Source organism: Carettochelys insculpta, chromosome 15, assembly GCF_033958435.1.
Source record: "Carettochelys insculpta isolate YL-2023 chromosome 15, ASM3395843v1, whole genome shotgun sequence".
Classification (NCBI taxonomy): Eukaryota; Metazoa; Chordata; order Testudines; family Carettochelyidae; genus Carettochelys; species Carettochelys insculpta.
The window spans coordinates 13,591,969-13,618,646 of record NC_134151.1 but is presented as its reverse complement, the minus strand read 5'-3'; the positions used below and the strand labels follow the sequence as shown (position 1 = coordinate 13,618,646).

Sequence of the window (26,678 nt, the reverse complement as noted above, 5' to 3'; positions counted from 1 at the left end):
TTATTCCTTTTGCTCTCAGAGATGTAGGATTCTATATGCTCCTTTCAAGTAAATACGTTTTCCTCAAAGAAGACACCAGATCTCATTGCTAATTTTCACACCCAACTGTGGCCACCACAGGGCCACAAAATTTGACAAGATAGTTTGGTCAAAAAACAATAACAATGCTATTGGTCTAATTTCATAGTGCTTACGAGAGCAAAATTCCCATTTAACTGCAGCTCCCTTTCATATTGTATTCTTCAGTGGGAGTTTATCCTGTAGGTAATGCAAGATAGAGTCCAAAATACTTATTATGCATATAACTACTCCACCTCTGCATTATATTTAGAATGTCATTAAGCTGGCCAGCAGCTGCCAAATAGATTTTCACGCTCACTGACTGAAAACATTACCAAATTTGTGAATTTCCATAGTTCATTCTGTTCCATTGAACTGCAAAAATTGCGGCTAAAGAGACTTTAGTTAAAAGAAGTCCATAAAAGTAATTGGTCTCTTAAAATTTTAGTTGTTTTGGTTTATAATGATAAACTTTTCAGTGGAAGGCATGCCAAGAAATTGAACTGTGCATGGAAGATTTTCTGGTGATGGTTTATGAATTATGTACCGGATTCCCAGTGTACAACCTGGAATCATGGGTATGCTGCGCCCTCTCACTCTCCAGGCTGGTCTGTCTCTCACAGGCTACAGTTAACACTAGCGAGTTTTGCTGGCAAAAGCCCAGTTTTGTCAACAAAAGTCCTGGAGCGCGCGCACACAAAATGGGGTTTGTCAACAGTACCTTGACAAAACACAGCACTTTTGCCAGCAGCTTTCTGCCTCACAGCTTTGAGACACAACACTGCTCTCGACAGATTCTGTTGACAAAATAGCTGGGTAAACACCCCCGGGGGGCCTCTCTCAACAGACAGGGCATCCACAACAAAAGGCAGCCCCTGTCTGCTCTGCTTCTGGGTGTTGTTTTTTCAAGAGAGCAGCCAGGTAGTCCAGCTGCTCTGTCAACAGAGCAGAGCACTCTCCCAATTTGCTTTTGTGTGTGGCTACACTTTATCTACAGAAGTTTTGCTGGGAAATCTCTTCCAGCAGTGACCTCTGTTGACAGAGTGCAGTAGTGTAACCATAGCCACAGTGTTTTGCTAGTGACAAGCAGCAAACCTCTCCAGGTGCTATGATCACTTAGTCAACAAGATGTAGAAACACACAGTTCAGTTACCTGAGTGCTTTCTAAGCCAGTGGTCCACAAGCAAGATATATATACCCCATGGGTACACGGAAGTCTTCCAGGAGGTACATCAGCTCATCTAGGTATTTGCCTAGTTTTACAATGGGCTATATAAAAAGTACTAGAATTTCAGACAATGACTTGTTTATACTGCACTATATAATATAAGCTGACATTTAAGTACAATATTTATATCAAAATCAACTTATTTCATAATTGATATGGCAAAAATTAGAAAGTCAGCATGTCTTAGCAATAATATTTGATGACACATATTTTTGGGTCTGATTTTGTGAGCACATAGTTTTCAAGAGAGATGAAATGGGATATGTAAGACAAGTCAGACTCCTGAAAGGGGTACAGTAATCTGGAAAGTCACTGCTCTGAGCTTCTCATGAACCATACACAGGGAAACAACAAGCAAATCCGCCAGCCTTGAACCCCTGAAATATATGACATCTTACACTGCTCAAGATCTTCTCTTCATCAAAGCAAGGTCATTAATCAGTTCACCACTTCATCGAAGGATAGTGGAAAATCCCCATTCTTTACAAGCTGAGCAGATTCCCTAAGCACTTTAGACAAACTCACCGGTAAGGACAAAACATAAAATAAGTTTATTAACTACAGAAAGATGTTAAGTGATTATAAGAGTTAGACATAGAGGTCAAAGTTCGTTACATATGAAAGAAAAATAAAAATTGGAGTCTAAATTCTAAATTTTATCAGACTAAGTAAGATTTGAGTCACTGTGTTCTGCCCCATTGTATCTTGCAGATGGGTTGCAATTCTTAATATGCAGGCTAAATTCCCTCCTCAGCCTGAGACCAGTCTCCCAAGTTCCAGGTCTTTGTCTTCCCAGAATTCTTGTTCCTTTCAGAACAGGCAGGAGAAGAGAAATACCAGTGGTTGATGTCACCATGCCCAATTTATACACCCCAATCCATATGCATGGAAAGAATGTCTCAAACGCGACGTTAGAGGTCACGTTCTACATGCCCTACTAAGCCACTGGGCCTCCATCTTCTATGTGCTTCAGCATGTTCCCTCTGGGAGAGTGAACTATCCTTAAGGCGTTAGTCCTAATGTGAATCTGGCTTGGGGGTCTCAGTTGCTCCTTTGTTGCTACTGAAAGGCCTACTGTGCCTCACAGACTCACAATATATTTCAGTAACAAACATAAAGCAAACTCTATAACTTCACACGCAGTGGTAATATATAAAATTCCACTGGATAGTAATGTTCCAAAAATCATGATTTCTCAAACAACACTTCACAAGGCATAGTTTGTACAAAGCATGTAGACATATAACAGCAGTGAATATGTGAGTAGAAGGTGTCATTTTAAGGTACGGAGTATCACAGACTGTTAGAGAGTCAGTAAAAAAAATAAAAATAAAAATCTGCTAGTAACAAGAAAAGACTTGGCAAAATCTTGGTATTTTTCTTCCAGCCAAACGTCTGGAGAACCATAAGGAACTGGACTCAGATGATGAAGACGGGGCAAGACATCAGCATTTTGTTATTCCTGTTATCAATATTAAGAAACCTCACACCTTACCACAGAAAACTGCTAAGCCCTTGAGGAGGTGCCAGAGTGCCCGGGCTCATTTTCAGGGACATGCAAGAAAGAAATCATTGGGACGTTGTGACAGCCTTCAGTCTCAAGTAGCGTTCAGCAGTACCATAGTGAGTAATATCAGATTCAGTCAGTACATTTTTGGGGATTCTGATTCATGAAACTTCTGAAGGGAAGAAGGAATCAAAGGAGAAAAGAGTCAATGAAATAGCACTTATTTATTAAACTGAGAACAAGAAAACTAGAACCTACTAGTTGACAGGAGATTGCTACATGGTCACCCATGATGAATTTCAGTCTATTACACTATATCATAGAAAAGTGACAAACTGAGTCACCAGAAGAATTACTCTGCCAGAAGGGAGTATGCAGATGTCACTGCAGATAAAATACACTGAACATACTACAAAATAAAGCTCTAGTCCAAAAAAATGCTGAGCATTCTGGCCTCAATCCTTGATTTCAAGCACGAGTAGTCTCATTAACTTCCAGAATTTCACAACAAGTTTGTCAGAACTTTGGCAGAAAAAAAAGGGTCAATATTTCCAGCTATAATTTTTTCAAAAAATTTGTCCCATTTTTGTGATCAGCTGTAAAGCAGGTTGAAATTTTTCAAAAAACTGAATTTTGATATTTTTAATTAGAAAAAGTATAATATTTGGGAACCTGTTGTTTTTCTGTTCTAATCTCCTCTGTTGCATACATATTCTAGTGCTTCACTGGATGTAATCAGAATGCTCAGCACTTCATGTCTTTGTCTACATCACAGCAATATGTCTCCAGGTGTTACCATTGGAAGAGATCTTCCAGCAAAACCTCTGTTGACAGATCACATCCACACACAAAGGCAGATTGAAAGAGCAATCCACTCTGTCTATAGACAGTGGCCAGGCTGCCTGGCCACTCTCTCGATGGAAGGGCCAATGGGAAGCTCAGCAAACAGGGCTCCCCAGTGAACTGCAAGCCCTGTCTGCCAACAAATGGGACCTTGGAGTGTCTGCACAGCTTTTTTTTGTTAACAGGGAACTGTTGATGAACATATTATTCCTGAACGTAGAGAGGTACAATGCTGCCAGTGAATGTGCTGGGTTTTGTTAACAGTTTGTTGACAAAGCGCATTTTGCCTGTAGACGCTCCATGGGTTCTTTCTGACAAAACCCCACGTTTGAAGGAAAAACCCTTTTGTGTAGATATAGCCTGTGGGATCAAACCTAAGTCCTCATTCTGCAAAGAGACTCTGATGGTAGTCCCTTATGCTCACTGAGGCTATGTCTAGACTACAGGAATTTGTCAGCAGAAGTTTACGTTAGATAATATATTGCAACAAAACTGTAGGCAGATTGCAGCCAGACTGCCAAGTGGATCAAAAGCGCCATCTGTTCTGTTGACAGAGAGTGGCCGAACTGCTCACACACGCTATTGGCAAAATGGTCACTTGGAAGCACAGCAGACATGGTTGCACAGTGTTCCAGAGGCCTTTTCTGTCAACAGAAGGGCCCCCCAGAATGTCCACACCAGCATTTTTTTTGACAAATCTCTGTTGACAGAGGCGTTCTTGCTTGTGGCGAATGGGGTATGGCTGTTGGAAAACGTGCTGCATTCTGCCAACATACTGTTGACAATTCACATTTGGAAGTCCGGATGCTCCACAGGTTTTGTCAGCAAAATGACTGTTTTGCTGACAAATCCCTCTCCTCTAGATATAGCCTGATTACTATAGGCTACGGTTACACTAGCGAGTTTTGTATACAAAACGGGGGTGTTGTTAGACAAAACTCATGGAGCATCCATGCTACAAATGTATTCTGTAGAGAAACTGTTGGCAGAACTCAGAAGTTTTCTCAGGAAAGTTAAGTTGATCCCATATGAGGCATAATGCCTCTGTCGACAGATTCTGTCTACAAAAAAATAACGTAGGTGCTCCAGAGGCCCACTGTTGACGAGAGGCCTTCTGGTTCACCTGGCCCCCCTGTTTGCAGAGCTTCCAGTTGTTTGTTCTGTCGACAGAGGGCTGGGCAGTCTGGCCACTCTCTGTCGACAAAGAGCATCAATGGGGGAGCCTCTATTAGACGTGGACGCATTCTGTTGACAGAAATTCTGTCGGAAGATATGTCTCGACAGTAACTTCTGTTGTCAAAACTCTGTAGTGTATTCTGAGCCAAAATGTGTTTTGTCAACAGAAAATGTCCACAAAAAAACTTGTGTAGACACTCCTGGAGGCCCTTTTGTCAACAGAGCAGATCAAAATATCGATCCACTTTTTTGTGTAGATGCGATCTGTCAACAAATGTTTTGTCAGGACATCTCTTCTGACAATACCTTCTGTAGACAGATAGCTGTATTGTAACCATACCCAGTGACTTTTCTTTGCAGAATGTAGCCATAGGAATGCATATATTACAAGTTCCTGCCTTGCTAACTCAGTATCTCTTTCACAGGTATGGACAGCAGTTAGCATTCTGTTAACTTCTGTAATCTGTTTATTTAGCGATAATTTTATTGCTGGTTAGTCTGTCATCTTCCATACCATTTTTCCACACAGTACATTGAGAACTTCTCTGTTTCCATTTGCTTTATGGATCCTGATATTTCAAGTGTGTAAAATGTCTTCTTCAAAAGAATTTTTCTCCAGCTACTTTTTTCTGTTATCATAAAATTACTTGAGTCAGTTTCTTGTCTCTCTCCTCACTTTGCAAATTCAGTTAGAATTAGGTGTTCCTGTTTCTAGGAGTAGCTAGACCAGGAATCCACAACTGGAGACGCTATTCTCAATTTAATCCTAAGTGGACCTGATACAAGAGGTGAATATAACTGAAGCAATGGCAATCATAATGTAATTGAATTTAACATCCTTGTAGTCTGCAAAATACCAAAGAAACCAACCCCAGTAGGATTTAACTTCAAAAAGAGGAATTACATAAAAATGGGAAAGATGATTGAAAAGAAGAGTCATGAAAGATGTGTCTGCAAGCTACTGAAAAATATTGAAAAACATCACAGTAGAGGGTTGAACTAAACATATAACCCCAATTTTAAAAAAATAGAAGACCAAAAATTGGCTAAGAACAGCAAAAGAGGCTGCAGAAATGTACTACTTTAAAGACTAACAAAATGATTTATTTGGTGAAGAGCTTTCATGGGACAGACCCACTTCATCAGAAGCAAAAAATTGCATATGTTAAAATTGGAAGTCAAATCCTACTGTGGAAAATAGAAAGGAGCATAAACCCTGGTAAGTCAAGTATAAAAATATAATTAGGTAGTCCAAGAAAAGAATTGGAAGAGCAACTAGGAAAAGGCACAAATTAAGAGTAAATTATTTAAAGTGCATCAGGAGCAGAAAGCCTGCTGAACAGTCCAGGGGGCAACAGTCAGTGAGGATGATCAGCTTCCCTGAATGTTAAAGGAACACTGTGATAAGACAAGGCTATTGCAGCAAAGCTAAATGAATTCTTTTCATGGGTATTCAGTGAGAAGGATGTGAGGAAGATTCCCGTGCCTGAGCCACTCTTGTTATGTGACAAATCAGAGGAACTGTCCCAGACTGATGTATTGTAGAGAAGGTTTTGGAACAAACTGAACTATTAAGCAGTACTAAGCCACCAGGTGGCGTTCACCCAGGAGTTCTGAAGAAACTCAGATATGAAATTGCAGAACTACTAACTGTAATATGTAACCTATCACTTGAATCAGCCTCTAAGCCAAATGACTGGAGGGTAACTAATGTAAAGACTATTTTTTAAAAAGACTCCAAAGGCAATCCTGGTAATTACAGGCCAATAACTTTAACACAAGTAAATTGACGTAAAGAACAAAATTGTCAAGACTCATAGATGAATATGGCATGTTGAAGAAGAGTCAAGCCCACTTTTGTAAGGATTAATCATGCTTGAGCAACCTATTAGAATTCTTTAAGGGAATCGTGTCCTGAGGATAAGGGTGATCCAGGGGATACAGTGGACTTGGACTTTCAGAAAGCCTTTGACAAGATTCCACACTTATGATTTCTTCATTTGCCTAAAAGCCTGGGATAACAGGGAAAGGTCCTCTCATAGATCAGTAACTGGTTAAAAGATAGAAAACAAAGGGTTGGAATAAAAGGTCAGTTTTCGTAATAGGGGAAGGTGAATAATGGGGTCTCCCAGGATTTTGTACTGAGAGTAGTACAGTTCAACCTATTCCTAAATAATCTAGAACAAAGGGTAAACAATGAGGTGGGAAAATGTTGCGAGACAGAAAGTACATAATGCCGTTTATAAATCCATGGCATACCCACACCAGCCAGTAACCAATTCTGGTCACTGCAACTCTAAAAAGATATATTAGAATGGGAAAAGGTACAGAGAAGGACAACAAAAATGACTAAGTGCACCTTCCATATGAGGAGAGATTTAAAAGACTGGAACTTTTCCGTTTACGAAGGAGATGACTAAAAGGGGATATGATAAAGGTGGGGACAGTCATGACAGATGGGGGGAAGAGAATAAGAAAATGTTATTTACTCATTCATATAGCACAAGAACCAGGGCGTCACCCAGAGGCGTCAATAGGAAGAAGTTTGAAACAACCGTAAGGAAGCACTTCATCCCACAGTGCACAGTCAGCCTGTGGAACCCACCTGCTGGGGGAACTCGTGAAGGCCAAGACTTTAAAATGGTTCTGAAAAGAACTAGATGTGTGTAGGGAGGATAGGTCCATCCATGGTTATAAATGAAAATGGTAGGGGTGAAACCCCATGCTCTGGATGTCCCTAGCCTCTGACTGCATGGAATCTGGGGTTTGCTGGCAGAGGGCAGGTCACTCAGTGACTACCTGTTCTGTTCATTCCCTCTGAAGCATCTGTCATTGGCCTCTGCCATAAGTCATGGTTTGGGGCTTGATGAACCTCAAGTATATAGTAAGTAACAGGAGTGTCCTATGGGCCACAAACTGGGATTGGGGATTTTTGTTTTGTTTTTGCTTCTAAATGCTAAGATTTCAAGTGCAGTACCAGGCATGAAAACTAGGAGCCCCAGACAGAAGGAAAAGTGAAGCACTTTGCAATGCTGAAAAGAGGGGTTTTGCATACAGGTTAGCACCACATCTGCTGTGAGCACCTTCAAGGTGGGGCTGTTGCCATGAGAAATGTTAAAGCAGGACAGCAGATACAGAATGTGCTGAGCGTTACTGGAAAATAATTGTGCTGAACAAGAGAGAATCTTCTGAAAATGTCAAATACATGTAGAACCAAAGGGAAGTATAAAAAGTTCCTCTTTTATTTTTAAGCTCTGTTGTCCGTATCGTAGGATTGGCTGGAAAACAGCAATTCCATTTTGCAGAAAATGTCAAGGTTTTAACAGTTTCCAGTTTGATGCAGGACAAAGCAAAGACCTTTAATGAGACAAACAGGCGTATTTCTTCCAACTAGCTAATGACCCACTGGTTAGGCTGCATGCAGATAACCCAGGTTCAAATTTCTGATTTGCTTTGATTTTTACCATGCACTTGAATCTGAGTCCCCTGCATCCCACTTGAGTGCTCCTACCATCAGGCTGTAAAGTGAGGCTCTGTAAATCTCAGTAAATAAATAGTAACAGAGAGGGAGACGTGCTAGTCTATATACTATCAAAACAAAAAAGCAGTCAAGTAGCACTTTAAAGACTAACAAAGTCATTGAGAGTTTGCATCTTACTGAAGAAGAATTTTCAGTCTGCTGTAGAAAGAGAAGCTGCTGAACTCTCTTTCATATTCAAATTTGACACACTAACACGTTGTTTGAACCAGGATGCAAATTTTCTGGGACATTATAGGGGCTGTTTGGCATACTTGGCTTAATCTAATTCTTGATTCCCCCCACCACCCCTCTGCTCTCTGATTTGCTCACCTTGATATTTTTTCTGATTTGTCAACTTTGATTACTGTTTTTGGTTCTGTATGCCTTAAATATTGAGTCTGTTCTGGTCTGGCTATGGTCTGAAGAAGTGGGTCTGTCCCACAAAAGCTCACCTAATAAATTATTTTGTTAGTCTTTAAAGTGCTACTTGACTGCTTTTTGTTTTGATAGTAATTAAATAGCTGTTGGCTGGGATGGATAAAGTGAGGGAGACTGTTTCTTATGGCACACTCCAACAGAGGACAGATTCTCAGGCAAAAGGGCAGTTCTTTCTGGACCTGAAAAATCTTCCTAACGAATCTTCGACTAAAATCAATACGTTTCTTTAATGAGTCAACATTTTCCACAAAAAAGTGCTTATGTCAACAAGTTCTCAATCATCTCTACTGTACTAGTATTATTGCACTAGTGTTATAAAGCCAACGGGAAAGTGGTCTTACATGAATTGGTGATAAGCCGTATTCATTAATTACTTTTAAGTGCATTTGTACTGTTGGTAATCCATTGTGTATTTTGTATGGGTTTTGCACTTCATACCCATATCTTGAGAGATTTTAGGACTGTGGACCTAGATGACTACAAAAATTAACCAAACTTGAGTGTTTAATCTGCGTGTCTATGTTCACAGGTTTTGCTGTTTTGTTGAAGTATGAGATGTTTTCATCAATTAATATGTTGATGTCAATGTAACTCCGAGAAGCAAACAAATGATGATCATGGTTCTTCCTGGCATTTGATACAGTCAGTGAAAGTGGAGTCTGCTGATCCTGGGGAAAATAAGCAGCGCTGTGCAGACCATTCTAGAATAAAAATTACATAGGTGTAATGCAAGAGTCAGTGTAGTCTAGATATTCAGTCGTGTCCTCTGTTTGTGCTCCTGCAGTAAAGTGACCATCCATCCCGTATTGGGTAGGACAGTCCTATATTTCGAGCACCAGAAAGGCATCCCTATTTATTTTTAAAAGGGTTTAATTGTCCCATATTTGCCCCCCACCCTGCCTGCTGATCTCTTCCCTCACCAGCTGCACAGGCGCAGCTGCTGGCCGGAGAGCACGTACTATACAGCAGGAGGCCCCAGAAAGATTGGAGCTCTTTCTCACCTCCCTGAGGCTTGGGGAAGCCAGGGGAAAGCCAACAGCTGCCACCTCCTTGCTGCCTTCTTGCCGCCTCCACATGGCTCAGGGAAGCTGGGAGGGGCATGGGCACTGCTGTCATCTCCTTCCCAGCTCCACAAGGTGCAGGGAGCAGGGAGCCCATCTGCACAGCCGCCGACTACTTCCCAGCTCCCTGCACCTCAGGGGAGCTGGGAGGAGCACAGGCACTGCTGCTGAATCCTTCCTAGCTCTGCGAGACATTGGGCAGCCCTTGGCAGCCACAGCCAGGGAGCTCCACCCCTCCCCCTCCCATATCTCTCTGTCCTGTATTTGGGAATTTGAGATAGGGAAATATGGTCACTCTATCCTGAAGATACTTGCACCTTCACTTTTTATCTTGTAAGTTTTAGGATACGTCTACACGTGCAGCCAACATCGAAATAGCTTATTTCGATGTTGCGACATCGAAATAGTCTATTTCGATGAATAACGTCTACATGTCCTCCAGGGCCAGCAACGTCGATGTTCAACTTCAACGTTGCTCAGCCCAACATCGAAATAGGCGCAGCGAGGAAACGTCTACACGTCAAAGTAGCACACATCGAAATAGGGATGCCAGGCACAGCTGCAGACAGGGTCACAGGGCGGACTCAACAGCAAGCCGCTCCCTTAAAGGGCCCCTCCCAGACACACTTTCACTAAACAACACAAGATACACAGAGCTGACAACTGGTTGCAGACCCTGTGCCTGCAGCATAGATCCCCAGCTGCCGCAGAAGCAGCCAGAAGCCCTGGGCTAAGGGCTCCTGCCCACGGTGACCATAGAGCCCCGCAGGGGCTGGAGAGAGAGCATCTCTCAACCCCCCAGCTGATGGCCGCCATGGAGGACCCAGCAATTTCGATGTTGCGGGACGTGGATCGTCTACACGGTCCCTACTTCGACGTTGAACGTCGAAGTAGGGCGCTATTCCTATCTCCTCATGAGGTTAGCGACTTCGACGTCTCGCCGCCTAACGTTGAAGTTAACTTCAAAATAGCGCCCGACGCGTGTAGACGCGACGGGCGCTATTTTGAAGTTGGTGCCGCTACTTCGAAGTAGCGTGCACGTGTAGACGCAGCTTTAGTGTAAAGAACTGCAATTGGATTCCATGCCACTGGTTTATGGTACAACTAGCAATTGTCCCTGAAAAATTAGGGTTTGAGTTAAAGCCCTGTTGAGAGTGGATTTGCCTAATCAATTCCCTACAAGAAAGGGGGATTATTTAAAGTTCAGAATACCCATCAAATCTGTAGTGTTTTTACCTGGGCCAGGAATTTGTATTGCCTCTGCATAACCTAAGATCATATGGAAGGAAAAGGAACAGAGAATGGTAGAAAGTTGTATTTCAGAAAGCCCCAGAGAGAGTGTATGTGTTTTCTGTATCATTAATTTTTTCCTGCTCTGTGAGGAAATCGGGAGTGAAGGTAAGGAAGGTAAAACATCAATCCTATCTAGATGGGAGAAATCGGATTTCTTTTTCCTTCAAGCCACAGATAAAAACAAAATCTAATTTTTTTCATATCCATCAAACCCCAGCTTCACTAGAAATTAGCCTGCAGGCCAATCAGAACTACCCATTTCATGCTGGGACTTACAAATGTTCCCTATGGTTTCTATTTGTGGCTCAAGTGGAGGGATCACCAATTTATTTTATTAACTTCGTCTTCTGCTGCTACTGTAACTTCTCTGAACCAAAAAGGCTGAATCAAATCATGTGCTACAAAATAAAAATAGACCCTGAGATGGTGAGAGGACTTCCTTCTACTGTGAAAGAAAGGGAAGAGAAACTTTACAATATAAAAAGAAATAAATTATGGAACAAGACACGAAAAGATTTATCACTTTGCCCATATTCCCTTAGCTATGCCTTTTAAATTAAGGTTCTTACAGCAATCTTTATCTGGATTTAATATGTTTGCTATTGCATGTCCTACAAAGATCACTATTGTTAGAAACATTTCATGCAGACTGGCAGTTTTCATAGTTAACTTTGTCATTTGAAGGAAGAAACTTATTTTTAATGTTATATTCATTTAAATGGACACAAATGAAAATTATTAAAAAATGACCCTTTAAAGCTTAAATCCGTTATCCATTTTATAAATAATAAATTAGCTTACTAACAGTGGAGGAATATTTTAATTGATTTTTCATTATTAATGCTGATTGTTTAATTTCTTCATTTCATTCAGTTTCATCAGTAAAAATAGATGCCAGTTTCATTATCAGTCTCTCATACCATCCAGCTACATGGAAACATAAATATAAGCCAACAATATATTTTCATTTAAGATAACGAAAACATTTCTTCTAAACTTCTGTGGTGCATTATCTAGCTTTTTAAACCTGACACTGTTCCCTTAATATTAAATAATTGTAATATGCACAGAAATGCAGTACAGAAAGTTTCTGCACAAGCAGAATACCTGAGGTTAAATAAGTCTTCATCTGCTGCATGATACTGCAGTACTGGATACTAATGATATACATGCAGTAGAGACTGGATGGATGATGGACAGGAGCAAGAGAGAGGTGTATGTTGCTATGCTTTACTGTTTTCTTCAGTGTGCTTTGATGGATTTGAAAACGAGCACAGATACAACATAAAGAACAAGATGTTCAGTAATTGGTGATTAATGGTTCCTGTATTAAAAATGTATAGAGCCTAGAAAAATTTGCTTTGGCTTTTGGGGGTTTGTCTGCACATTTGTGTTTTTTCATTGAAATTAGGCACATAATTAGGCAGCTCAAGGGTTTCTCTCTTTTTTCCATGGAGTGATGGTATAGCACAAATCCACTTTCTTTCTAGATCTTTTCACTTATTAACATTTCAAAGGAATGTTAGTTTAAATCAGCAGCCCCAGCGGCCCAAGGAGAGAGTCTTCTGTAGCTGAGAGTTTATTGCATTATCTTGTTTTTGTCTTTAGGTCTCACAGAAGCTCTGTTCAGTATAATTAGTGATAGATTTGTTTTTAATTATTAGATAATTTAAGACTCTCTATTCACCTTAGCAAGTAGGAGTTAAAATGTAACACATTCAGCTCAGCGCAACACAGCCCTGAAGGTTATTGATCTATTCTTGCTGCATACAAGGGAACTTTATAATAATTGTGCCAGGTTGAAGGAGGAGCAGGCAATGGCTGAGATGAACTGAGAAGGAAGCTACCTTGTTTTGGCAGTAGTTTCAAGAAAAAAATCTAAAAGCCTTGGTTCATACAGAGGCTTGTATTTTAAACCTGTAAATGCTTACTAAATATGGCCTCAACAAAATTCATATTTATTAAAGATAAAGGGAAAGCTAGGTATTGCAATACCATATCACAGGAATTAACGATACATAGAAAAATCTCACTGGACACTCTTTGAGAGATGTGATCAATTTCATGCTTTTTTTTTTTTTTTTTGGAAATGACATTATGGTCTGAGAACAAGAAGTGAAATTGGCCATGCCGGAACAAAGAGCAAAAGTTAGACCCAGATTCTAAATTTGCAAGTGGATTCACTTGAGTGGTCACTTCCTCTCTGTTAGGCATTCCATTCAACTCAGTGGTCAGTGGTTTCAAAGATCCTGCCCCTTTAGGTCTAAATATGAATTTGAGAGCACCCGTAATTTATATTATGAATTTTAAAGATCTAGGATTTGATTCTGGACTGGTGTGCTCTTTCAGCAAACCCAGTGAAGTGACCACTCTTTTGTTTTATTCTATGTGGGTTCTTATTCTACTCTCCATCCTCATATCTGAGCATCTCACAGCATAGTCTCTGAGATAGAAACTGTTGTCTTCAGGAAAAGTCATTAGTGAGGATGTCTGAGCTTGATGACCTGTTTATGTGGCAGTAGGAATTTGATCTTTTTTCTGTATGCCAAGTCCATTATATGTTCACATTATATAGTCCTTCACAAGCATTTTTGGAAGACTCATTCACTATTCCCAATGTGGGGAATCCTCACTGAATAACTTCTCTTCAAGGAAAAGGATGTGACCCCTGATAAGAGGCTGCTAATGAAAGTGAGAGATGCGGCACTGCAGATAGAGTCTTTGGCATCATTTCCATTTGCAAAGGACGCCTGCTCCACGACATCCATTACTGACTTTTTTCTTGCACTGGCCATCTGTAATACCGTTGTGGTCTCCACAGCTACTGAGCCAAGACAAAGGGTAATGTTGCTTTAAATACATAGCAATTGATTTGCTTAAAATAGAATTGATAAATTGAAAGCAATCTGCAATAGTATAAAAGCACTGCTCTGGAATTGTCATATGGTTCTCTGTTCTGCCTGCAGTAACTCCAATGATTGCTATTCATCCTTTAAGATTAGAAGGACTCAACATGATCATCTAGTCTTACTTCCTGCCCATTGTAGCCCACAGAACCTCTGTCACCCACTCCTGCAGTAACTCCTGACTGAGTTACTGGAGTCCTCAAGTCATGATTTAAATACTTCAAGTTACAGAAAATTCCCAATTTGTACTAGTTTAAACCTAACAGTGACCCATGCCCTATGCTGCAATAGAAGGTGAAAAAAAATCCAGGGTTTCTCCCAGTCTGATTGAGGGAAAATTCCATCCCAGTCAAAACATAGTGATCAGGCAGACCCTCAGCATGTGTTCAGATGCACCAGCCAGACACCTGGGAAAAAGTTCTCTGTAGTAATTCAGAGCACTCCCCATCTAGTATCCCATCACCAGCTATTGGAGATATTTGCTACCAGCGTTTGCCAATCAGCTATATGCCTTTTCAGGCAGTCTCATTCTGCCATCCCCTCCACAAACTTATCAAGCTGTCTTGCAGCCAATTTTTTCTTTCTTTTTCCCCTTGTCTGTGTTACTGCTCTTGGAAAACTGTTCTAGAACTTTGCTTGCCTGATTAGTAGAAACCTTTGCCAATTTCAAGCGTAAACTTATTGATGGCTAGTTTATATCCATTTGTTCTTGTGTCCACAGTGCCTCTTAAATTAAATACATCTTTTTCCCTACCTGCTTACCTCCCTTTCTAGCAAGGTGGCCCTTAAGAACTTGCCAATCTTAGATATGATAAATCAATATGACTACTTTATTGTCTGCAGCCATTCCCTTATACTTTAGGAAATATTTTGAAAATTGCAAGGTTCACTCTCTGTAAAACTTTGAGTAATCTTGGGCAGTTGGTCAGTTTTTTTAGGCCACTACTCTGTTTCTGCCAAAATTCATTATCAACTGTAGATGCTATCTTAACTCTAAATGTTCTCCTGAAAATCCCTTAACATAATTAGTTAGAAAAAGGACAGTCAATTTAAAAAAAAATCATTACTTTGATGCACAACAGTACACTGGGAATTTGCAGACATCCCTGTGGTTTACCTTTTTAATGCCCATTGTAAAGTTCCTAATGTCTTCTCATGTCTCAAGGTTACAGCCCCACCATTACTGAAACCATCTGGGATCTCCCTGGAGAGGATCCACCAGCTGCTCCTGCGGCTAAAACTAGCAAACCTTGGTCAATCTTTCTCATCGACTCATTCCAGCTCAGACCTAGAAACGAATTTTAACACAAAGAACAGTAAAGAGAATCCAGCTGCCACAGACTCCTGTTACAAAGATGACATGTCCACACAAACCTGCACCAGCTCAACAAGTGGTGATAACGAGGATATTGTTACAGGGAACACAACTCCCGGGAAAGACAGCGCAGAGATTGTGGGCGCCTCCTTGGATGAAGTGTTTGGATCTGTTAGTCAAGGCCATTTGCAGCCAGAATTTTGTTATGAGGCAGAGAGTCCAGATGAGGCAGCTCTTGTCCATGCTGCCCGAGCTTACGGTTTCACATTAATGTCCAGGACCCCTGAGCAAGTAACTGTGAGGTTGCCACAAAGTACCCTTCTGACTTTTGACATACTTTGCACCTTGGGTTTTGATTCAGTCAGGAAAAGGATGTCGATAGTGGTAAGGCACCCGTATACCAATGAGATAATTGTCTACACCAAGGGAGCTGACTCTGTCATAATGGATTTACTGGAAGACCCTGCCAAAGGTAATTGGAGAACTAGCTAGTGAACAATTGTCATTATGCTGTTTTGTAATAAGTACTGGAAGTTTACAGTTTTCCATGCATAAAATATTGTACTCAAGCTTTAGAATTACAGGGGAATAATACGTCCCATGTAATAATATTACTGCAGATCAAAATTAAGGTTGATGTTTAACCTGAAGAGCACTTGGAATAAGGAAGATCCTAGCCAAGATTCACAGACCTCCTAAACTAATTGGATGGTGTACTCTGCAATATTGTCATATAGACCCGAACAATGTATTTTAACTTGGCAGCAATGGAGCTGTAAAATGAAGAAGATCAAAAAGTGCCATCCTGGTGCATGCTGCAGTGTTAAATGTTATGCTTCTGGGGTTATGGAACACAAAAACTATATTGATGGGCTTTAAAAGGGATTGCTTTTCTGTAATACACAGGTTCTTATGTTGCTGATTATTGTTATTATTATTATTATTATTATTATTATTATTATTATTATTATTATTATTGCTGTTGGGTTTGGAATATTCTGTACTTGATATAAGTAGCTGACTGCTTGTTTTTCACAGCTGACTTTAATACCAGGAATAGGCTGAGAAGAATACATGCTAAAACACAGAAACACCTGGATGGGTATGCACGATATGGCCTGAGAACCCTGTGCATTGCTAAGAAGGTAAGAAGTCATTGGACTGATGCTGTTAGTTAATGATGCTCTGTACATGTGAGCACATTTATTACTTGAAAAATGTGGGATGTATAAACACTTATCCTTCATGTCACAAGCCAAATGCTAACTGCCTGGGATTTTGCCTATGGACAAATTTATCTTGCACCTCTTTCTTTAAAAATAGTATTTGGTTACTGTCAGAGACAAGATAGTTTAAATAGATGGGTCACCAATCAGTAGTATATGTCTTCTATAACTACCCTGGCTATTTCTAGCGAGTGATTCCAGGCAAGATCTAACAAAATCATAATTTATTAGCTGCTTTTTTAAATTGTATTTGACATTCATCTTTCAAACATCTTGTACTCAATTTGGACCAGTTGTGTTTAATCCTGATGGTCTTAATGCAGTGGGATGAAAACTCTGGCTATGGATAAAATGTAGGCAATGAAGGTCCAGCCTTCAGAAATATGTCCCAGCATGCAATGGTACATCTTGATCTGTTCTGAGCAGCACTGGGACCATTAGTATCTCTTGGCGGTGCCTCTGTAAGAGATGCAACAGCTGCTGTCTTTACTATTTTATACAAATTGAGAAGGCAGTCTCTTTCCCCTCATTGCTACTTGTCCACGTAGCCTTCAGTTGGGCAATATTAAAAGTGACATTGTAAATTGTGAATGGACTCTTGGGTAGTAATTTTCTCTCTGGGTTCCAAAATATTGCTGCTCTATTTTCCTAGTTTAGCTCAAAGTGAGCTTTTCTGAAGTACGAGATGCAAGATTGTGATTTACAGTGTAAGACTCAGAGAAGCTCAAATTCCAAGGAAGAAGTTACTTTTAAAACATAATCATCATCCATTGTGGCAGAGGATTCTCTCAAAATCTCTTCTTCAATGATATTCTGCCCATGCCAACTTTCCATTATTCATCCATACTTTCCTCTCCCCAATCCCCTCCCCGCCAATTAACCCTTAGATTGTTTCATTCAGTGAACTATCAGGAAAGCGTTGTGTTGTGCCATAGTGGGCCACAGACCACACACAGTTTTGGTAACTGCTCTACTTAAATCTGAATAAGCAACCTGCCTGTATCCCTACTGCACAGGTTCTGAGTGAAGATGACTTTCAGAAATGGGCCAATTTTCGTCAGGAGGCAGAAGCAGCGATTGACAATAGAGATGAGTTGCTACTGGACACAGCACAGCATCTGGAGACCAAACTCACCTTGCTAGGTAGCTAAAAATAAAGACTTCTTACTGAGTGAAATATTACTTGCTTTCAAGTGATGTTCCTGGTGACCAAAGAAACAATGACTTAGACAAGTGTATATTAAAAGGTCTTCCTGTGACCCTGTGCAATTCTTTGGTATGAATAGAAAACTCTTTTCAGGCCTGAATGAAGCTTCCACAGGCAAATATTTATATATATAATATGTGCACACTGTGTCCAGCATGCTAGTATTGAGGCATGGTATTTTATATTGGTAACTAATGTTTGTGTGTTTGTGCGCTCTTTCACTACACACACACACACACACACACACACGTAGATCCGCACACATGTATACTAAGGAGTGTATGATTATCTGTGTGTTTCTGTTGGTTTTCTCCATTTTGAAAAAAGCTATAATAAAGTATGCAAAAAATTATCTCGGTACTTACAATACACCCATCCCTAAAATATCAAAGTACCATTGTTTCGTTATGTACAGCATGTTCAGCATTTGTCATTCTGATCTATATAATTGCACTTTGTTATTATGAAGGCTCTTCATAATCTCTGCAATAATGTTTGTAAAAATTAGGGGAGCACTAAATACCATGAACAGAGTTATAAGTGAGCTAGTGTAGCTATCAGAAACTTCACCTTTGCCAATTGCAAAGCCTCTGTAGACCCTCTTACTTAATTTACTCCAAAGATGTATCCTTAGTTGCTTTAAGTAATACTGATCTTTAATGTACAGTAAGACTAAAGCCACACTACAGCAGAAGATCAACCCACTCAGGGACAGTCTTCCAGGATTTTGTTTTTTGCGTGCAGGAAATGGTGCTTTCCGGGGTCAAAGTTGACCCTGGAACTTCTCGTGAGCAGTGAGGAATAAGGAAGGTCAACAGGAGAAATGTTCCTGTCGACCTTCTTCCATTAAGACGACGTTGAAGTCAACCTCTGATAAGCTGATCTTAGCTATGCAATTGGCATAGCTAAATCGTGCATCAGTAGTTGACTTCTATGTCTAGAATAGACATAGCCACAGTATCACTGTTAACGGTAACTTCAAAACTGACTTCTTATGGGAGAGATAAGAGAAGACTGTTTGTAGCTCTTTCATATGGTGATTCATCTTTTGTAGAAGTATTGGCTTCTTCTCCGATGTTTGTACATTTCCAAAGAAGAAATTTAATGTATCCCATCTCATTCCTTTGATGGAGGAAGCATCAAACTTGCTGGTAGAGGGCATTTCAATTAAAGAGCCACAATTCAGTGTAGAATTGCACCTTTTCAAGTTGCTATGGTGAGAACTCATGCAGTACTTTAAAGCAAATGCAAGTAGTGTATTTCTTGGCCAGCCAATTGTCATTCTGGAGTATTAAAAAGAAATGAAATGAGACAACTAAAACGAATGCCCACTAGACGCTGATTGCTGGGTTTTTTTTTTAAATCAATCTAAATGCAGATTTTTTGTGCGTGTTAATCACTTAGAACTGTTCAGTACTCATCCATATATTCCCCACAGGACTGATGTGAAGCTTGAGATAATGCAAAAATATAACAAATCTGCATAAAGATTCCCTTCCTTCCCCTCCCCACACACACACTACAGGCTCAATTTTATGCCTTTTGAAGTCTATATCAATGACTGCATGGTACCATTGGCTTAGCTGCTGATACATACCAGACATTTATTTATTTAGGATCAAAGATTTCAGATATCTTTTTAAAAAAAAATCTCACCACAGCTTTCAAAGGGAAATAAATGTGCTCATATCTCATTTCCCCTTTCTCTAGGAGCAACAGGGATTGAAGACCGGCTGCAAGACGGAGTGCCTGATACTATTTCAGCTCTCCGAGAGGCTGGGATACAAATCTGGGTGCTGACTGGAGACAAGCAGGAAACTGCAGTTAATATTGCATATTCTTGTAAACTTCTGGACCAAAAAGACACTGTCTTTACCATTAATACAGAAAATAAGGTGCGTCCAGAAAAGGGGAGAAAGTCTGCTGAGAAGTGTATTCCATTTCCTTCAATGATTTGGGGTTTGGAAGTGATTCATTTCGCATTATTGCTTCATGAAAAACAAAAAGAATTTTTTTTCTCACAATCTACTAGAAATAGGGCCTGGACTCTTCAGATCACGCATCATGCTGTGTGATTCAGAGTCCAGGCAGGCTTTATAGATTAATTTTTGAGATTAACATGTAATGAATTTTTCACATGAAAATATTTTTCCCTGAGAAAATGGAAGGATTGAATATTATGCTTTTGAGTAAAGGTAATTTGCATCTCAAGTGCTTGATCGCATAATAGTACTGATGTTTCGCTTCGCTCCTTGCAATAGAATTTTCACTTGCAATGATAACTCAACTCCAGGTGGTATCTGCAGAAGGATAATTTTAAAGTACTGCTTGAATCAACTTGGAAAAAAATGTGCAGGTGTAGATTCCATTCCTGTCCAAACCTCATAGCAAGGCATAGTGCATGCTCCTTAAAGGAGTTAGCTTCATAAGAAAATAGATTAGTGGGAAATATTTCTTTGTCTGGGTCAGCTGCGTCCATTCCATTTGACCCTCTCATAAAAATCCTCCTGCTTCTGAAAAAATGGTGAGTCATTTCCTAGGTACTTCCTGTGGTATGTCTAACATTGATTTGGATGCAATAGGTGTATATTCACTGGAAATAAGAGGTTTGTACAGAAGGTAGCATAGGCATACTCCACCACATTGTGAGTCAAGTAACTTCTGGATTATCATTCTCAGCCATTGTTACGGAGAAGTTAAAAACATAAAATACTCTTTCTGGAAGATTGCAGCATCATGCTATGTTATTCCTTAAACTCTAACACACACGAACCAAAAGCCAGACAAAGCGGGCTGCACCTCCAGGCAGAGAGTCACAATTCTAGGCTGGCTTGACTGTACAAGACCCTCGCTGCATGCTTCCTTCTACTGCACCTTCGTGTGCAAGCAGGACCAGGAAACCTATTATTCTTACGTTAGCTTTTCATTTTAAAATTTTCAATGCACCTCAACAGAAGGCATAGGGATGAATCAATCAGAGCAGACTCTGTCTGATGGAGGAGCTCTTGCAAATAGAAGATGCCAATGAGGAGAGACACAAATCTGTCCATGTGAGCACAACTTTTTCATAACTTCAGATGAAAAAATTAATTGCTGTAAGAAGCTATTCTGCCCTAGCAGCCCCAAAAGGGAAGAGAGGCAGCTGCCACCCACCTCCTCACTTTTCTTTACTCACAATCCAGAGCATTCCCACTGCCTAATGACCCCACTTAAACTCAAGAGCCACCCAATGGGCCTTGCTCGTTTCCAAGACCTTCCCCAGCCCTACACAATTACGGCACAATGAACTATTGAATTATGCAGCAAGGGCTTATGTGTTCCTGCCAGCTCAGTTCTTACCTGCATAAATGATGAGTTGATATCTAACTAGTGTGCAGGAGAGCTACTCGTTTCCCATACTCTGCAGTGGTAGGAGACGAAACCCAACCAAAACAGAGCCTGAATGTTATCCTTGCTCCTGACCAGACCCGTGGACCAGCTCACAAGTGAGCTAGAGCAGGTCATCTCTAGGCTTTGCTTGGAATATAAAATGATGCTTATGTTACAGTTCAGGTGGGATATGGCAAGATCATAAAATTTATCACCCTGTGTGACAGTCAGGTTACTTTCACACCTACTTTCATTCAGCTGCTGTAAGGAATAATTAAATAATGTTTTGCAGATGCTTTTGACGGGCATTTTTATAGAGCAGGTAGATGGCCTATTTTGTAGTTCCTTTGTCTCATGGCTAGCAGTTCTGCAGACAGGAACAGAATTCTATAAAATTCCCTTTTTTAAAAAAGTATTGTTTTGGGGACTAGAAAATAAATAAAGCTGATACAGATTCTGGCATGAAACTGTAAATTTAATCTAATACACCTGTCCATCCCACTCCCAAGCCCAACATTACATGACCTGTTTCTGCACAGGTGAGAAACTTCCTCCAAATCTCTTCTATACCATATTCATTTATACCACCCCCATTCCCATTAAGTGGGCAGAGAATTGTTGTTTTCTCACCTATTCTACAGGCTGTCCATCTTGAGCTACAACATAAAACCTTTCTTGCCTCCCTACCAGGATATCTGTACCATCAGTCACCATTCTGCATCATTCAACTTCCTCCTCAGCTGAGGAAGAGGTGGAATGCAGCTTGAAGGATAGACTGCTGTCACATGCTCCCTGACAGGCATAGTAGGGAATACAACCAGGCAGGCATACTGCAAGAAGGGTTCCCAATCTGTCTCCCCACTGGTCTCAGTTGTGTCTTCTCTTGGGTACAGTTACCCCCAAAGACTTACCAGAATGCTAGGAATTAAATGGATTCCTGTTGAGCAGCACTGGGAAAATGGCCAATTTCTTTAGAGATTAATTTAAAAATACTTTAAGTTTTCCGTCTGTATTTCCTGGTTTACACACAGAAAGGTGCTGTTCCCCATTTCTGCTTCTGGAGCATTTTAATGATGAAGTTTCCTCTTAGGTGTCAAAGGTACACTTGATTTCAGAACTTCCCACTTAAGTGTAATTTAAATCTTACAGCATTCTACAGGTGAACCTTATACAACATAAAATGAAAATAACATTTTAGAACTGAATCCTGACTCAGGAAGGCTGACAGAAGTGAAGAAAGGGAATTATCAGCTCTTCAGCTATTCTGTGACAGACCACAGAAAAAGACTTTTTGCCCTAGCAGCAAGATGAACTTTGAGTGACAATTTGTTTCACTATCACTGTGCCCTTATGAAACCTTAGGGAAAGGAAGGCAATTCGTAACAAGTTATCCACCCTGAGATAAATTTGCATCTAACTCTTGTTTAAGCCCTTATGGACTCTGTCGCTCTGGAAGAAGGATTTGGTCCAAAATGAGGAAATGAACTACCAAGGAAATGTGGTTTGTGCCTAATGCCCACAAGCAGATGTTATAAGAATCCCAATTAAGTTCCTAGCTGTGCCATGCATTTGATGCATCAGAACACAATATTAAGTTTTCAAATCCGGTGCCTACTTCTAGAAGTCAGAAATCAGTACCTTAATTTTTCTATCTGGTTTTGTGTGTATGTGTGTGTGTGAGAGAGAGAGAGAGAGGAATCATGCCTTCACCAACCCTCACATTGGAGTTATCAGATTCCATGTGTGCATGTCTTAAAGAGAAATATGAATAATGGCTTCACTATCCCTCAAAGGGACGTTTGTTGTTATTATTGTTAGGGATGCGTGTTAAGATCTTGGCATGGAAAAGGTGAAAATAATGCAATTTATTATTAAAACAATCTATGTTGCTTTCCCCAAATTCTTAGCTTTGCCTGCACAAACATAGGCTTTCTGTGGGAAGATAAACTTTCTTTTCAAATGAATGATCATATTCGAATGAAATAGATGTGAAGATGATCAGTGTTTTCAACATACTTTTCATGGGTGGACAAGTTGGGGACTTCACTGATGTACTCTCCAGCATAATAAATTGTTCCTGTGCTTTGTCAATCATGCCTAATGTTTGTGTGACATCCTCAAATGTACCTGAGCAGGCTAGACATATACATGAGTTACATGGTCATGGAACATACATATGAGCATTCTATAATCATCTCATCTTCATCCAGGAAACCTGTGAATCTCTCTTGGATTTAACATTGGAAGAAGTAAGGAAAAATTCTAATACTGAAAAAACAAAATGGAAAATTTTTGGCATCAGCCTGTCATCATCTCCAACAACCTCTGTGGCTCCCAGTGTTGACGTTGGGCTGGTCATTGATGGGAAAACACTGAGTGTCATTTTCCAAGGAAAGCTGGAAGAGAAGTTTCTGGAGCTGACAAAGTACTGCAGCTCGGTGTTATGCTGCCGTGCCACTCCTTTGCAGAAGAGCATGGTGGTCAAACTAGTCCGGAGACGCCTACAAGTCCTGACCCTGTCCATAGGTATGTCAGTTCTTGTGCATCTCAATTATTTTGATTTTCCACTTTTATATTTGTCATGAACTTTCAGCCTGTGGGGAGTGTTGGTGTATAATATTCATATTGTGGTTCTTGCTTCCTTTCTTACCGATGGGAAAAGATGGGGTTAAATAGAGTCCTCGCTTAGCACGTGAGAAGCAGTGGGCATGATGCCCATGTTCTCCAGTGGCGTGGGTGCCCTCATTCCTTCCCTTAGCCTTAGCCATGCAGTTGGAGGTGAAATGTCCTGGTGAAGAGCCTGCTACAATTCAACAATCTCAGCTTCTATGAAAGTCAAAGATCTGATGAGGGCACCTGACAACTTCCAATATCTGCAACTTTTTCTCCCCACCTCCCCCCAGAAATCTTCAGTTCAGGAAAACCAATCATAACAGATACTCAGCTTGTTGTTGTCATTCTTGGATTTTTCCAGTTTGTCAAAATTTGCCAAAATAGGGCATGTCCCCAGGGCAGCATTACACACTGGCATGCTTGTTTCTCACCTGTAAGTAAATTAGTTAATGTGAAAATCTGCAAGTACCTTGTCTCAGTGTATGTGATCCTGCTACAATCCTTGAAGAGCTGACTTAAAACTTTCACCATAATGAAAGCCTGCCAGGGACCAAACAAAATAATAACAGGAAGGGAAAAGTCTGATACATTTTTACATTTTTAGATTTGTGCCAGAGGCTTTATTAAAAGGAAAACATAGAAGTCAGATATTTATTTCCATGCTTCCAGTTTGTTTATGCCACTTCACCTGTTTACCTTGCTCACAGACTACTCATTTATGTGAAAACCTGCATATTCTTGCCACAGGGATATTCCTTGTATTCAAAGATCTTGAAAGTGCTGCCAACATTATGATGGGTAGAACTGTGGGTTTATAATGGCTTATTGTACTTTATAGTTTGCAGTATCTTTCTGATTTAAGTCAAAGAATTCTATAAAATGAATTACTACAAAAGATGCTTTTTGATAATTTGTGTTCCATCAGGAAAAATCAGAATAATGATTGTTAAAATGTTTTATGTTTGGTATCAGGTGATATAAACAGTCTGACAGAAGGAAGTCCTGTAAAACTATTATAACTCGTATTTCTCTTACTCATAACTTTTGGAAAAAGTGCACCTTTGGACTGAGTTTTTCTTATGCATGGTCCCTATCTGAGACCTGAATATTTTAGGCCTTTTGGGGTTCTGAGATGAAAAAAAATGTTTTGTGAGGCCATTGAAGGAAGAGGGGACAATTTTTTCTCAAAAGCTTTTTTGTTTGGCTTGTTGGTTGATTTGACAAAGCCAAACATGACAAAGTAAATGTATTTTTGGATTAAGGACATAAATAAGAGAATCTACTTTGGAAAATTTGAACAAATGTGGCAGCTGAAATACCAGGAGCTTATGTATTCTCTTCATGCTTGCAAGTATAGAGGGAACTCTGCCACTGGTTTCAATGGGGCTAGAATTTCACCCCAAGAATTCATGACCCAAAGGTGCACAGCAGAGAGGTGTCAGACACAAGTTTCTTGACTACTTGACCTAACCCTAATCTACATGACAACAAGGCCAGGTACCACCACGTCTAACTACAGATGTGTATTATTGTGAAGATATTTGTCTATCGGGAGCAGTTTGAGATCTTGCTCTCAGATACAGGCATATGACACTGAGCAAAACAAACCTTAGCATTATTTTATCCTGCATTTTCATGTTTCTATAAATTGGGTCTTTTTCCTCTTCAAGGTGATGGTGCAAATGACGTGAGTATGATTCATGCCGCTGATGTTGGGATTGGAATTTCTGGCCAAGAAGGCATGCAGGTATCCCCCTTTCTGTTTTATGAAGTAGATTTGAGTAGATTCAAGGGTTTAGAGAGGGATCCTGATTCTGATTAACAACTTGAAATGAAGTTACACATTGGCATTATTGTAGTCCTCGCATTATGCTTTCCATCATTGTGGCAAACTGGATCATCAGTTAATATGGATGTATGTTTATCCTAAGCTTCAAAAATCACCCAATGTGTATCTACCAATATTATGACTCCTGTTTTTGGGGTCACTCCTCTGTGGAATTTCCCCAGGAGTTGGAGAGAGGGCTAAATCTCATTCTAGTTTCTTTCCAAAAGTTTCTCCTCCTCAATCATCCTGGGCACATTAATATATTTTTATGATGCACTCTGGGGAGGCAGAAGGATGCAGGTTCATAGTGGGAAGACTGAGAGCAGGTTTTTTTTTTGGTTAATCAAAAAAATCAGCCTCAAAATATCAACACAATAGTGGGTGGTTGCCTCAAATGTTCATTCTTGAATCAAGTCATGTTGGATACAGAAATAGAATTTACAATAAATAATCTCAATACCTTTTTTATTTAAGGCTGTGATGGCCAGTGATTTTGCAATATGTCGATTTAAACATCTCAAGAAGCTGCTTCTGGTTCATGGACATTGGTGCTATTCTCGCTTGGCAAAAATGGTGGTTTATTTCTTCTACAAAAATGTGGTAAGATGCAAAGGCTCATAGATGCCTTGGTTTATTTCAGTCAAGCTACCTTAAAGCACCAGTTCTTGTAGACAATATTTCTTTAATTTTCATTGAATAAAAACTTATTTTCTTCACTTGGACAGTTCATGGTTGCTCCCAAATCCACCCGTGCTATTCTGCTTCAAAAAAAGTAGCATCTAGATCATTCACTGCTCAGGTTGATCATCATCATGCTATTGGAGAGGAGGAAAAAAATCCCTATTTAGTGACTTTTATTATTCCAATAACTTTTCCAGTAAACTCATGAGTCTCAAAATAAAATTTGCTATGTATTCACCTAAGAAATCATAGATTAGTGCTAGAACATGGAAGATGACTTTACATTATACAAGAATTGCCTCTGAAACTTGTGAATTTTGCTATTAATTTTATGGGAGCTGCTTGCAAGCACTGGTGCAGTCATATCTAGCATTTTTATTAAAAGTTTAATGTATATGCAAATAAGC

General features: G+C 40.0%; 1 protein-coding gene across 1 annotated transcript in view; it reads left to right on the top strand.

Moving 5' to 3' along the window:
* The window catches only part of ATP10B (ATPase phospholipid transporting 10B (putative)), an 83,842-nt gene that overhangs the window by 47,104 nt on the left and 10,060 nt on the right, over positions 1 to 26,678 (top strand). The window contains exons 9-17 of the mRNA XM_075009296.1: positions 2,676 to 2,911; positions 13,779 to 13,967; positions 15,198 to 15,819; positions 16,386 to 16,492; positions 17,590 to 17,716; positions 19,491 to 19,675; positions 23,360 to 23,675; positions 25,433 to 25,509; positions 26,065 to 26,190. Coding sequence (XP_074865397.1) covers positions 2,676 to 2,911; positions 13,779 to 13,967; positions 15,198 to 15,819; positions 16,386 to 16,492; positions 17,590 to 17,716; positions 19,491 to 19,675; positions 23,360 to 23,675; positions 25,433 to 25,509; positions 26,065 to 26,190 — 1,985 coding nt within the window. The remainder of the gene's footprint in view (positions 1 to 2,675; positions 2,912 to 13,778; positions 13,968 to 15,197; positions 15,820 to 16,385; positions 16,493 to 17,589; positions 17,717 to 19,490; positions 19,676 to 23,359; positions 23,676 to 25,432; positions 25,510 to 26,064; positions 26,191 to 26,678) is intronic.